Source organism: Polyodon spathula, chromosome 56, assembly GCF_017654505.1.
Source record: "Polyodon spathula isolate WHYD16114869_AA chromosome 56, ASM1765450v1, whole genome shotgun sequence".
NCBI lineage: Eukaryota > Metazoa > Chordata > Actinopteri > Acipenseriformes > Polyodontidae > Polyodon > Polyodon spathula.
Genome location: NC_054589.1, coordinates 1,124,345 through 1,138,370, shown reverse-complemented (window position 1 = coordinate 1,138,370; position 14,026 = coordinate 1,124,345). Strand labels below are relative to the sequence as shown.

Genomic DNA, 14,026 nt, shown 5'->3' with positions numbered 1-14,026 from the left:
TTTTTTTAAATTTTTAAAAAATTTAGTTTTGCATTTGTACAAACTATGGTGAAAAGAAATGTGGTGACGTTGGTGTTTTGTAACTGAACTGTGCCCCGTTAAGACCGCCCACTCAGCATTTGACAGGCTGCACACAAAAGCCGAGAGGATTATTGGTTGTTGCGCTGGAAATTAATATAGCCTGTGGTTACTTGGTAAAGTCCACGCAGCATTTGACAACGTGACAATAAGCGGGTTTGCGAGATGATATTAACAGGTAATTTGTCAAAGAACCCACTCTGCACGGCGAGTGGTTTTTGAAAAATCGTGATAATAAACCGGATGTGATATTAAGCAATGTGATATAAAACGATTTAATCTGTTTTACCTAAAGTACAGTGAGCAAGAAATGAGTTTAGAATGGGCTTTTATTAGTATTAATACGGTATTTGAGAGGTTTCAACGCCTTAGTAAGGGCGGAGACACACACCCTTGCTAATCACATCATGGCTGAATGTAAGTAGCATTTCTCTTTCTGTAATTAAAGTACTGTCACAAACGAGTCGGGCTCAGGTTCTTCACGATTATAACTGGACATGGCAGCAGAAGCAGCACCGTTTAAGGTAACGTATGCAAATGCGCAAGTTCTTTTAAATGTCCAAGTTGAACTGTTCAGATTTGTCCATATGATTCTGACACTGACAAAATTAACTTTCGATGGAAGTGCAGTGCAGTGTGTTATAGCGAGTGTCATACAAACCAGCGGGATTTGCTGTTCATTGCTTCCAGCAGCTTCACACATAATGTCGCAAATGTTTACACTTTGAATTGTTCACTACATGTTGTGTGCTGTAAAAAAAGAAAAAATGCACTTGACTGTATTCAGGTAACCGTATTCCTGCTTTTTGTAGTTGCACTCGTTCTTACAGATTTATTGTACTGACTACGTGCTCTTAATGGAATTTACTCTTACAACCAGCTTTTTTTAAAGTGTAACTGCTCTTAGTCTTAATCGCTCTCAAACGTAATTAATTACTGTATTTTTTTTATTTTCTCATTTGAATTTGCTCCTACTACTGATTTTATTGTATTCTATAACTGCTATTATTTGTAATATAATACTTTGTATTGTGGTACTTTGTAACAACTAAAGTCACCCTGGATAAGGACGTCTGCTAAGAAACAAATACAGTAATAATAATAATAATAATAATAATAATAATAATAATAATAATAATAATAATAGTGCTCCATTGCCCAAACCGGTCAGTGATAGACATATGACCCTTGACCAGGCAGTACTGAAACCAGCCTGCCACAAACGGGTTTGATCCCGTGGTGAAGGCTGTTTGCATTGCAAACACAAATATGATAAGCATGACTCAGAAAAACAGCTAAATGTAACTGGAAGCCTTCCACTTTACAAACGGTAACACGTCAACAATGGCACACCCCTGAAAGGGTCTTGCTTTCCAAAGTCGGGATTGAGTCTGTTTGTGAACACTGGTTTCTCACTGGACATGCTATTTCTGTTTGAATTTCACAGGTCTCCTCTCTCAATGGAAAAGTTGCGCTTGTCACTGGCGCCAGCTCAGGAATAGGGGCTTCGACAAGCATTTTGTTTGCCAAGTTGGGTGCTAAGCTGGCACTTAATGGGCGAGACATGGAAAACTTAACAAAGACTGCCAAACAGTGCAAGGTTGCTGGACAAAGTGAGGTGTTGTATCTGAGTGTCTTTGTAATAATTCATACATTAACTTCTAGTAATGTTCTCTAGGTATGTTTCATAACAGTGGATCTTCCAATAGCGTTCTTGTTGTGATCTCCATTAGCCACTGCTGGTACCTGGTGACCTGATGGATGAAGACACTGCTAAGAAGACCATTGAGAAGACTGTAGATCACTATGGAAGACTGGATGTGCTCATAAACAGTGCTGGAATCCTCGTCATGGGAAGCATTGAGACGACTGATATGGAACAGTATGACAGAGTAATGAACACTAATGTTAGGTAAAATATAACCGTCATTTTCTTAAACAGGTTTTAGACAGTGGTTCCCAAAGTGAGGGGCTGAAACACATACAGAAGTATTTCCTCCAGAACATCCCTGATACCTGACAAAGCAATGTTCCCAAGACCTGGGGATCCATGCGTTTCCATGAGCACTGCTGATAGAGGTTTGGGGTTACTGGACTTAAACACTTAGCACATTGACAATGCCTTTGCCAATAGTGTCTTTATACATTCAATGAGGGGGATTGTAAATAACACAGATTGAACATTTATGTGGGTTCATCATAAGGCTGGGCTCTGGAGTCAGGATGGCATGTTGTATGCTAGCTCTGTAATATCAATGTCTAGGATTACATTTTAACTGCACCTATAGGACCATTAGATACTGTAACTGCAGTTATTTAAAAACTGCTGAAATGTATCATAGTCTTTGCTGTTCCTGTTTTTTAGTAATTTTGTATTAACAGCTAACAGTGCCATTAGAGTGACCTCATTGAAATGTCATACCAGTGCATGTGTCCTCTTTTACACAACAAATAAAACAACTGGATTTCTGTTTCTGAAGTGTAATTGTGAATGGTAAAAGAAAACTATAAATAATTTAATAACAAATCATAGTTTATTTGATTCATTCCACTGTTTGAACTGTATTTAAAACTTATAAGGATTTACATAACTTTGCCCTCCAAAGTTGATTGTATTGGAGTAAAATGAACTGAAATGGGTGCCAATTTCAAGTTATTAGGATTTCTTTTTCTTTTTTTTTTCTTCAAGGTCTGTTTACCATCTCACCCACCTTGCTGTGCCACACCTGGTAAACAGCAAAGGCTGCATTGTGAATGTCTCCAGTGTAAATGGGCAAAGATCTGTAAGTACCAACACAAGTAATCTCCTTTTAGAACTTTGTTTTTATAAGGCAACCACACTGCCATATTTCGCAAAATGGCCAGCAAAATTTGTCAATATCTTAACACCAAAATGCAATTTGCACTGGTTTATTTTTTAGTTATTTTATAACATGAACAGTTTTTATCCCATTGCGTTGTCATCACTGGTTTTCTATAGTTTGGACTAATCACCTTTGTATGTGTTTACACTATAGTTTCCTGGAGTGCTGGCCTATTGTATGTCAAAATCTGCAATTGACCAGTTCACAAGATGTACTGCTTTAGGTAAGACATTCGTGAAGAGATGTTAGTTAAAGATTCAGGTTAACATGGAGTTCGCGTGTACGTGTCTCTGCTTTGTAAACCAGGAGGCGTATCTGGGTATGTTCTAGATCAGTTTTATTAGTTTATGGTTGGAAAAAACTAAACAAAGAACCTCAATATCTACAGTTAATGTTTAATGTCTTCTTTCAGAACTGGCTTCTAAACAGGTGCGTGTGAATTCTGTTTGGTAAGTTAAATATGTATTATTAAAGGGCTTCTCAAACTCAGTTCTGGGGACCCCCTGTGTCTGCGGGTTTTCATTCCAACCAAACTCTCGATTACTTAAGTAGACCATTAACTGAACTGATCATTTGCTTAATTAGACCTTTTTTTACTTGTTTTCAGCTCTTAAGCAGTTGCAATTCAAGTTACTTATAAAATGTTACAGCTAACTTGAAATCTGCAACTGTTTAAGAGCTGAAAACAAGTAAAAGGTCTAATTAAGCAAATTATCATATCAATTAAGGGTATAGTTAAGTAGTTGAGAGCTTGGTTGGAATGAAAACCAGCAGCCACAGGGGGTCCCCAGGACCGAGTTTGAGAAGCCCTGGTTTATTGTTTCATAAGAATTTAAGTAAAAACTATAGTTGTGAAGTTTTGGAAAATGTAAAGTTTCATCCTGTGATTGACAGTTATGTTAGCCAGATATCTTGAGAAAATCCAGTTGTTTTAGAAATTTTGGAGCAGTGGTTCGCATCTCCTTCCCATTTTATTAGTGTGCAGGTAGTTTAAGCTCATTTCAGAATGCCAGTTTAATTCCCCTCCTGTCCTGGTGTAATCATCACTGAAGTGCACAAGCGGGCTGGTCTTGATGAAGAACAATATGCCAAGGTACAGCCCAATGATCAGATTTTACTTTTTTTATGTTTATATTTCTGCTTTGGTCATTTGTCATAGAGAACGAATATCAGCATTAGCTCTGTGCATTTATGCCCCAACAAAACAGGCCCTTTCCACACTGCATTTGAACAGCTTTTTGTAGGACTGGCCTATATTCCAGTGTGGGCAAACTACAGGCAAATTGCCCACTCTATATTGAATGTATGATACAGGCAATTTTCCAGAACAGCCCAGTGAAATTTCACCAATAATAGTATAAAAATTGAAACAACAACTTATTGTAATCCACAGTCAAAGAAACAACAAGCTTTTTTAATTATGATTCTCCAGTTTAATATCAATATATCTGACTTGCACGCTCACTTTCTGTTGAAACTGTTTCTCCATAAAATATCCTAGTTTAAGGGACATGCAACATGAAGAGTAAAAGGAAACAGAATTACATAATATGGTGTCATCTATAACCTTACTTACTATAATTGCATAATTGCCGGGAACAGGGTGCAAGTCTCTGTATTATGATATTAACAGATTAAAATACCTTTGATAGGGCAGACTGCAATACATGTGTAGAAATAAGTTTGACTTGATGATTTGTTTGAATTCCAGTTTCTAGAGAAATGCAAAGAGACTCATGCACTTGGAAGACCCGGGGAAGTGGATGAAGTTGCTTAAGCAATTGCCTTCCTGTCTTCTGACGCAGCTTCCTTCATCACAGGAGTGAACTTACCAGTGGATGGGGGGCGCCATGCAATGTGTCCCAGATAAGAAGAGCAGGAACGCTGATGTAATCTGCCACTAGGGGACAGTATTGGTACATGAGATTACAACCACATCTAGTTTGTATTGTACTTTCATTAAAAAAATGCAGCGGAAGAATCCCCAATTCACAGATTTATTTCTGCTTAGTTTTCAGAAAGTAAATTACAAGTATGCAATTCCTTGACAAATGTGTCTAAAGGGGATATTAAAGGCTTTTATTGTTAAATGTTTGGAAGTCTTGCTGCTTTCCTGGGGTAAGTGCAAATACACTGATAGAGCTGACCAGCTGGAACAAACATGTGTGGCTGCTTATTCAAATTCACTGCCATTGGCATATAAATAAATCTGTGGGGTTTACTGGAGGAGATGGCTTACCGTAGTGGCTATATGTGAAGCTGTGCTAAGCAGAAATTATAGCTAAAAGCTTGAATTTCTGTTGGCATAAAATAGACACAATGTTGACAGTTCAGCTGACTTTGGTATTAACATACATATAGCCCCACAGCAATGCACTGTGGGCCAAATGGACTCTTGAAGGTACAAGAGCTGCGTTTCCACTACCCAAAACCTGCACTCTCAAGGCAAGCAAACAGGTAATTTCCTCCCTTAACAAGCCAGTTCATTTATGTCTCTCTCTCACTGAGAAGCCCTCAAATACAATCTGGTTAAATTAAATACTGCAACTTTTGTCTGTATAAGACTACAAGTGTAAAACATTAATGTGTCTTTGGAAATGTCTTGCACTGTACACACACACTAACATATAGTGTATAACAATGTATGTGTTTGATAACAGGTAAACGTCTCAACAAAATTATAAAACTGAACTCTAAAACAATAAACACATGAAAAACATCTATACACAGCATGTAGCTCTCTCCACTGGAATGAGACTTGTGTACCACAAATATTCAGCTCTTTCAAATGCTCTTAGTACAGTAAATACCCCTCACCCCGGGCTTTAGCAAGGTATAAAACCAGATTGAAAAAAAAGTGCTTTAATAAGAAAAGCAGCTGTATGGATTCTAAACATGTCAAGCAAATGAGAAAAGAATATGGAAATGGTAAAACAGAAAATGTAAAACGGCATTAAGTGCTTGATTACAGTTTATGGAATGAATTTTAAACATTAAAGCCCAGTTCGTTTCAAATATTTATTGAACATCTGAAAATTGTTAATGCAAGACAATGGAAATTACTGGAGACTGTGTATAGCAGAAGAAATGAGAGATACAGGAAATTAAGAACAATGAAGAGCGCTGTGCTTATTGAACAAGGCATTGTTTGCTAAAGAACTGGTTTTGGCCGTTATCTCTTAAACCAGACAGAATTCTAATAATTAAAAAACGAATGGTACCAGATTTGTATGTTTAAATGTGAGGTATTTTGATCATTATTTAAGTATATGTTTCTTGAACAGATGAAATTGATAAAAAGAGAACTTTTCACATATTCTTCATAGCGTTCTTTTTGTTAACACGATGACAATGCAGAAGCATAGAAAGCATTTCTGGTATAGTACAGTTCTTATTAATAGAAAAAACACAGACTTTTTTTTTCCATTTAAGCACCAAATTTACACATAGCAAGTTAAATTCTGTAAGTAACTTCAAAACCTGGTGGGTGCTGAAGCAAAAAAACCCTTTTTTTTTTTTTTTGGTTTGTTTTTTGCTTTTACCTAAACAAAGAAAACCTTAACAGGTTAACATAACCACGTTTTCAAAAAAACATTTAAATAACATTAAATTAGCAGGAAGGGATCCAACTGTATACAACAAAGCTTGCACAATTATACACTTTTTTTTTTCCCAAAACAAACAAAAGCTTACTATTAAAAACTAAATCTTCACTAAAGTTTTTTTTTTCTTTTTTTTTTTTCAATATTAATTACAGCAATTGAGGGTTTTGTACAAAAGAGCTGAAAATATATATTTTTTAAAAAGTTATTTTAAAATTCCATGTAGATTTTAAGTACAAGGTTTTGCGGCATCAATGGAACACATCACATTAAGACCTGTTTTTTTTTCTACACTTTTTAAAGTTTATAAAAATATTCCCTTAATTGAAAGGCACTTAAGTTAAACGCAGTTATAGCTGAATAGTGTGACAGCACTGCTGATTTAACAGACACAAAGCTCCACACAGAAATCTGGTTATAACAGAGCACCAGGTAATGTTTTTATTAAATATGTTTAACGAGAAGTGGAGCACCATATATTAAGAGATGGGAGGTAGACAGACTATTAGAAAGACCCTCTTAGGAGTCACTCCTAATATGAATTTCTTTTCAATAATTAATCTTTATATCAAGAATTTCTAAATTCAGGAATACTAATGATAAAATTGGGAATTCGTTTAATTAAATAAGCAGCCAGGCAAATTCAAAACCTACTTGGCCAAAGCCTGCTATTAGAATGATCTGTTATTAGAATGATCTGTGGGTGCAATGACTGGGCATTAGTACAAGAAAATCATGGATTCTACTTTTGGATGCATCCAAATATGCACATATTTATAAATATTTCTTTGAAAGGAACCCCTGAATTGTCTAAAAAATTAGGTAATGCACAAAAAAGATGATTTTTTAAAAATCTCTCTTCTATTGCACTTTCAAATGATTTGTTTACATAAAGATATTTAACTTACAAAATTACAAAAAGGAAGACTTAAAACAAACAAAAAAAAACTTTTGGTATCGATTTTCAACAGATATGTAAAAAGAATAAGTTAATATTTTTGTCCCAGAATGACTCTTTGGCAGATGTCGAGGTCGGATATCCACCACACTTTGCCCAAAAATAAAACATTCTTTCAAAGCCCAGAACCGCATCACTGTAGTTTCACTTGTCCAAGAAGACATTGTATATCCCCTAGTTCTTCGACAGCTTCCCCATGTTTCTGTCATCCTATTCCACTAACCCTTTTGCAGCTCTTGCAGTTCACTCATGCTTTAAAACAGACTCATTCTGAAAACTGGTTGGAAGTGATTAATCCACTCTGGTCTTGAGAAAACTGTCCTGTTAAAAAGACCCAAGCTGAAAAAGATGTGACGTGGTGTGCGATCAAAGCATAAGTTTATAGGAAACATACAGGTCCAACTTCGAGGTGGTAATGTATTCCGGGCTTCGTTGGTGGCAGGTTAAGTACGTCTACAATAGGAAGCAGCTTTGGGTCCTGGGTGCGAAACACAAAATGTGTCTGATGCCAACGTCCATCTTTAATCTAGAAAAATTAAACAAATCAGACAACTGCACAGTTACAACATTTAGCCACTGAGTGGTACTGTGTCACATGTATACATCCCATTTAGTAGTAAAACTATAAGCAATGTTTACACTTTCATGCATGGTGACCTCATATGGTAATGGATACAGAAAAAAAAAAAACTTATCTTTGCATGGGAACATATGGAAGACGCAAATGGAAGGCGCATTATAACCGAAAGCCTTATAGCAGGGGAGCACTATCTGTGTGTGTGTGTGGAAAACTTTTTTCCAGCTATTTTCAATATTTCATGCATGAAAAACGGTTAAGAGGAAGTGATTTGAGATTATTTAGTTTCATCACTGACCAAGAATAAAATTCAGCAACCAAACCAGGGATTATTCTATATCTGTTTCTATTTACTGTAATAAATTTGGATTTAAAAAGCTTTTAGTGTGGCGCTCTCCAGGTATGCATAGGAACGTTCGGTTACTTACTGTAACCCTGGTTCCCTGAAAGAGAAGACGACCACCAACAACATTACAAATGGGGATTATGCCTGCATATTGGTAGGTATTTTCTGAGCTATCTATGGAAAGACTCCAGTTCCACAGACTGATTCATATGGAAGGCCGTAATCACCTTGGGGAGGAAAGCAGGGTTTGTATGTAGTGACACCCTGCTGCCATCGTCCCAAATACGCACACAGGAGCTGTGCATCGACAGCGCCTGCAGCTCACTGACCCGCTTTGCGGAGGTGATAGCCAAGTCTATGGAGTGTATGTGCTCAAACGGGGCTTTCGTGAGAGCCTCCAGTACAACATCAAGGCTCCATTCAGGGAGAATGGTCCTCCTGGGACGGCATAACTGCCAAACGCCTTTGAAAAACTGGGTAGCAAGAAAAAAAGCGCACCCAGAGATACCTAATCTACGAGGCCATGGCACGCAGAGTTAGCCACTAAATACACCTTCAATGTGGAAGGTGACCTACCAGCATCAAGCAGTTCTTGCAGAAACTGCAAGATAACTGGCATGAGGCAAGAAACTGGGTCATGACTTCTAGTCAGACACCAATTCTGAAAATACTTCCACTTATAGACGTACAGCGACGCAGTGGAGTCTGCCCTATCGCGAGCACGTGCAGGCCGATGAGTAAAGATAGAGACGGAAAAAAGCTGGATCAGGAGTCCCTGATTCCGTGAAAGCAGCAAGCCAGCTTTCAGCCTGAAAGGCAAGGGAACTGCAGTAGACTCGAGCTCTTTTTTCAAAAAACACTCAGTTACCAACACAGAGAGTCTTACTTTACCGTCTTGAAAGGCAAAAAGAGACATGGCTTCCGTGGAATGGAGGTTTTCATTCCTCGGTAGGCGGGACTGAGGGAGTCACCCCAGGAAGGGGCCTATCGGCAGCTCTGGTATAGAGAGCTCAGAAAATACCTACCAATAGGCAGACGTATCTCATATGTAATGTTGTTGGTGGTCATCTTAGAATTGAAAGGCAACCACAGTGCAACTTGGTGGCCAAATCTTGTAAATGCACTCTTCTTTTTAAAGACAATTTCAATGTAAAATCTGAATTGATGATCTGTAAACTTGACTGCCTTCTAGTGAAAATTTGACAGTTAGAAAATATTTCAAGCTGTTCATAAATGGTGGTTATAATGCATACTGTACACTTCTACAGGACTGCACACACATATATGAAATATCTTCAGTTTGGAGCTGTGCGGTTACAATATATACAGGACCCTGATATTGATGTGATACAGCCTTCTGACGTGTATTTGTATCAGATGGAAATGACAACATATTATAATTAGTTACACCTTTTATTTCATTATAAAATACAACACAGTATAGAGTTCTGTGAGATACAAGGTGATTATCAGAAAGTTTAATCTAAGGGAGTTTCATACCCGGCAATCGTCTTCGATGACGTCTGGTAGATTCTGCCCTCCCGCCTCAATCGTTTGGCCATTCCATGACTTGAATTTGACAGCATCTTTTGCAGGTGTGTCAGAGTTCCCATATTTCCAGACGGGAACGTTCAGACAGTGGATGATTATATGCTGCACAGCTTCCGAGCTTAACAGGTGGAGAAAATTAACTTGAACACGGCCCACAGCAAACTCCAACTATCAGGAAAAAAAAAGAAAAAAAGGTTTTAATAATCTGAAACAATTTGGCACAGTGTAGTGAATTAACCCAATGCACCACATCCATCCATCTATCTATCTATATAAATAAATCATTTCATATTTACCATCGGCATATAATGTATATACTTTTTGTAACAAAAATGTTACAACAAAGTTGAAATAAATTCTCGGCATACCATATAAAATATACTGCAGGATTATCAACCTATAATTTGATGCTTAAAAAAAAATAAAAATAAAAAATCAAGTTCAGTTATCTGCAGGAAAGACCACATCATAGGATAATACATAGCTGGCAGCTATTATACTACTGTTTTTTTTATTAATATATTTGGATATGTTTTATTATGATATTTTAATTGTGCTTCTAAGCAATTTTCTCTGTTTGAAACGTTGTTTGTTTTTTTTTTTTTTTTTTTTTTACTTGAACAGTTTACCTTGGAAACAGAGACAGGTTTGAGGCATGTCTGCCCTCCATTGGTAAAGTTACATGTCACCTCAATGGTATCCGAGGAGCAGCCAAGATTTGGGTCAATCCAATAAGTGCCTAAAAAATGAAGTCACAAGAGAGGGAGGGTTACCTTAAGAAAATACATTAACTCTCTACATTTGGTAAGAATGAAAAACCCTTAAATGCGTTTCTGAATTAGAAATGCATTGCACGAGAAAATTGTAAAAACTACAGTATTAATAATAAAAACAAAACAAAACACAACCAAGCGCTAATAATATCACTGATGAAAATAATCAAACCTGTGTACTTGGGTTTGAATGATTCTAATTTGATTGTGATTATTACACAGTGCCATCTAGTGGTTGAACATTACAATTACAGCTCAATTTTTTTAGGACAACCTTTCTACACAAAAGTACACTCTGTGTTCTCACCATCGTTCATTCTCTGTTCACAATCCTTGAGGTCTCTGCAGATGCGTGCGGGATGGAGTTGGGTTCCCAGAGGGTTTTTGATGCTGTGGATCAGGTTACTGAGGTAGTGCAGGGTCTTAAAGATCTCTGTTCCCTCGTCCAGCATTGGAAGGTCTAAGTTCGGATAGTTCTGGAAAAGAAAGGGGCATTTTACAAAACGCACATCAAAATGATTACAAAAACAAGCCCTGAAAAAAGGTAAAAACAGGTGTCATTTTTAATATACAGGATCTTAATAATAAAGAATTCTTTGAAAAGTATATTACCTCTGTCCTGAGTGCTGTGTTTGAGTCAATAAAAACCTGCAGAGCAGCACCAAGAGCTTCGTTTTTCTAAAATAAAAATAAAATAAAATAATAAATTTAGTTATAAATATAATTTGCTACTTCCAGCAAAATTATTTGTGTTAAAAGTGGGGCTTTGGAACATGGTTTTGTTTAGGGTCAACTGTCATTTTGTTTTGGAATGTACTGCTCCAAATAGCTAATAAAAACAATATTTATAATAATGTAATAATACAAGTAATGTCATTGGGCTGTCCCATAAATTAGTTTAAACAGTGGAGATAAAAACTTTGCTTTAACTCTAAGTTGAAACTTGACAAGAGTGGATTTTAACTTACAAGTGTTAGTGAAATTCCTGGAAGGCCCTAAAATAAACAAAAATTACAATAAACAAAACAGGAAATTACAGTAGTACCACCAATGACCACAAGGTGTGCTGTATCGGAAGTCTGTAAACCCACTATGGCTGCAATTTGAAAGTTTCCGTCCTTGGTATTATTATTAAGAACAATACACATTTGTTCATTACACCGCCTGAATTGTTGTGCTCTCTTACTGGACTAGTAAAGGTTTTTTTTCACATTATAACTTCCTGAGACAGTTTTAGCCACCCTAAAGCGTAACACAGGGTGTCAGCAGTCATGTACACAGGCAATTCCCATTCTTTGTTTCTGAATGTCAAGATAACAGCAAGAGGTTTAAAGCCATGGTTGCAGCTGATCTACATGTGGCAGCAGGTTAACAGAACCATGCTCTATTCGAACGTCTCCCTTGCATGACGGCAGACTTCTCACATGCTCTCAAGTCACGGATACATACTGGTGGCCCAGGGGGTCCACGTGGTCCTGGGGGTCCCTGAAATAGGAAAAGGAAGGAAAAACAGTGAACACCCAGCATGCTGTAGAAACAGGATTAAAATACTGACACAAGAGTAACTCTCATTCTTTCAACCCTGGAAAAAGGTCTGGCGTACTTAGTTAGTAACATCCATTTCTGCCAAAGCTGTAGTCCTTAAAGATTTGTTACCTACTAGACTTATATGTACAAAACTGTATCAGTTACACATTGGAGAAAAATAGCTTTAATAAGTAGTGTATATTTATAAAGGCATTTAAAGTTAATTAATAAAAAATAAATCTAATAATATAAATGATTACTTACTCTTGGTCCTTGTAGGCCCTGTAGGAAGAAAAATACAAAGTTACAATATTTTAACAAAAGAAGATTCAGTATTATGCATTACAATACAATATTGGCATTATGAAGGCATTTTAAAGCATAATAAATCATTACTTACAATTTCACCTCGGTTCCCCTTGTCCCCTTTATGTCCCTGAAACAAAAGAGAATGCAGAGTTAGAAGATGACTTTAGCTGGATTCGACCCTTGAGAAGCCAGTGTACTAAACATCTGCTTCACTGGCCTTCTATAAATCTATTACACTACGCATTACACTGCGATCGAGCATCCTATTGCGCTAACAATGTGGCTACATGTGTCATACTGACTTGAAACAATGTTTGTGTACGTAAATCAATCCTAGGAAATAAACACGATTTTATGTGTGTATTTTCAGCTCTCAAGTGAAACAAAAAAAAGTTTCTAACTTAGAAATTGGTAAGACAAGAATAGTTCTCTTCATCCAATTTAATTTAGTGTTTCACTCTACTTTCCTAAGAGTTAAACAAACTTGTAAATGTCCATGTTTTTAATTAATCTCCAAACTTATACATGCACACACATACTAAAATAACATTCAGACAATAATAAACTAGCACTGTAAATTACAATCAAATAAATGTTAAATGCTTACTGGATATCCAGTGGGCCCTATAATTCCTATAGGACCCAGCAGGCCTTCTTTTCCCTGAAATGAAACAATGCATATAATTAAATAGGCAGTTTTGTATCTGACACATTAACACAAACTTCGTGGGATCAACCCTTATTAAAGACCTCAATAGTTCAGCACCACCTGAACTCAATACGCTACGGCTCAGGGTTTACAATGCATTACACTGTACTGTTTAACATCCACAAACGACCAGTATACCCTTTGTATCTTGAGCGTGATTTGATTAAATACAGTAGTGTCTGGCTAAGAAAACATTTCTCGGGAAGCAAGCAAAGTGTTCTTATAGCCAAAGTGTTCTCTAAATCTGAGTTAGCCACCAGACACAATATGAATCAATAAATAAATACATGTCATGACTCCCGTGCATTTGCATATGAAATTAACTGACAAAGCAAAACAATAGGCAAGTGTATGTTAATAAACTATAATAACAAAGTAACAGTCAAACTAGCGTTAATAAAACTAAAGCAAAACAACACATTCAAACGTTAATTACTCTGAACTTAGCTGGCGGGTGTGTTTCTGGCTATCACAGTGGCAGAGGCAAAAATAATGGGCATTACTTATGGTTAACTTAACGTTAATAAACTAACTGTCAAACTAAATGAACACAGCACCCTGCACACATTACAAAATGCAGCAGCACTATACAAGACATGCATGTTATTTAACAGAAATGGTGAAGCAACTTACCAGAATGGGAAACACCAAATTGATTTTGTTCTGATTCAGTTTTTTTTTTTTTCAAGAGCTCGAACAATTTCCAGCTTTGTGTAGCAAGAAAAACAGCGG

General features: G+C 36.8%; 2 protein-coding genes across 6 annotated transcripts in view; one reads left to right on the top strand and one right to left on the bottom strand.

The window, feature by feature from the left end:
- The first annotated feature begins 286 nt into the window (after positions 1-286).
- On the top strand, positions 287-5,032 carry LOC121307489 (3-oxoacyl-[acyl-carrier-protein] reductase FabG-like). 4 transcript variants are annotated; one of them, XM_041239670.1, is made up of 8 exons: positions 308-602; positions 1,526-1,696; positions 1,812-1,990; positions 2,768-2,861; positions 3,096-3,165; positions 3,355-3,391; positions 3,972-4,035; positions 4,654-5,032. In XM_041239670.1, the coding sequence occupies exons 1-8, from the start codon at positions 576-578 to the stop codon at positions 4,717-4,719; spliced, it is 708 nt and encodes a 235-aa protein (XP_041095604.1). In that variant the 5' UTR covers positions 308-575; the 3' UTR covers positions 4,720-5,032. The 4 variants fall into 4 exon arrangements, with proteins under 4 accessions (XP_041095605.1, XP_041095606.1, XP_041095607.1 ...); XM_041239671.1 differs by lacking the exon at positions 3,972-4,035 and having other exon boundaries at positions 287-602; positions 3,355-3,371; XM_041239673.1 differs by lacking the exon at positions 3,972-4,035 and having other exon boundaries at positions 290-602.
- A 914-nt stretch (positions 5,033-5,946) lies between these two features.
- LOC121307487 (collagen alpha-1(XXVII) chain B-like) overlaps positions 5,947-14,026 on the bottom strand; it is a 152,287-nt gene continuing 144,207 nt past the window's right edge. For both annotated transcript variants that reach the window (XM_041239666.1, XM_041239667.1), the window contains exons 52-61: positions 13,193-13,246; positions 12,677-12,712; positions 12,541-12,558; positions 12,199-12,234; positions 11,718-11,744; positions 11,362-11,427; positions 11,057-11,225; positions 10,606-10,715; positions 9,926-10,144; positions 5,947-8,028 (exon numbers count right to left, since the gene is read on the bottom strand). In XM_041239666.1, the coding sequence (XP_041095600.1) occupies positions 7,882-8,028; positions 9,926-10,144; positions 10,606-10,715; positions 11,057-11,225; positions 11,362-11,427; positions 11,718-11,744; positions 12,199-12,234; positions 12,541-12,558; positions 12,677-12,712; positions 13,193-13,246 (882 nt within the window). In that variant the 3' untranslated portion in view covers positions 5,947-7,881. The remainder of the gene's footprint in view (positions 8,029-9,925; positions 10,145-10,605; positions 10,716-11,056; positions 11,226-11,361; positions 11,428-11,717; positions 11,745-12,198; positions 12,235-12,540; positions 12,559-12,676; positions 12,713-13,192; positions 13,247-14,026) is intronic.

Excerpts from the sequence above, each read along its gene's own strand:
- LOC121307489 (XM_041239670.1), top strand. The coding sequence starts at position 576 with ATGGCAGCAGAAGCAGCACCGTTTAAG. Across the intron at positions 1,697-1,811 it reads AGGTTGCTGGACAAAGTGAG|CCACTGCTGGTACCTGGTGA; the intron begins GTGTTGTATCTG and ends GATCTCCATTAG. Across the intron at positions 2,862-3,095 it reads GTGTAAATGGGCAAAGATCT|TTTCCTGGAGTGCTGGCCTA; the intron begins GTAAGTACCAAC and ends TTTACACTATAG.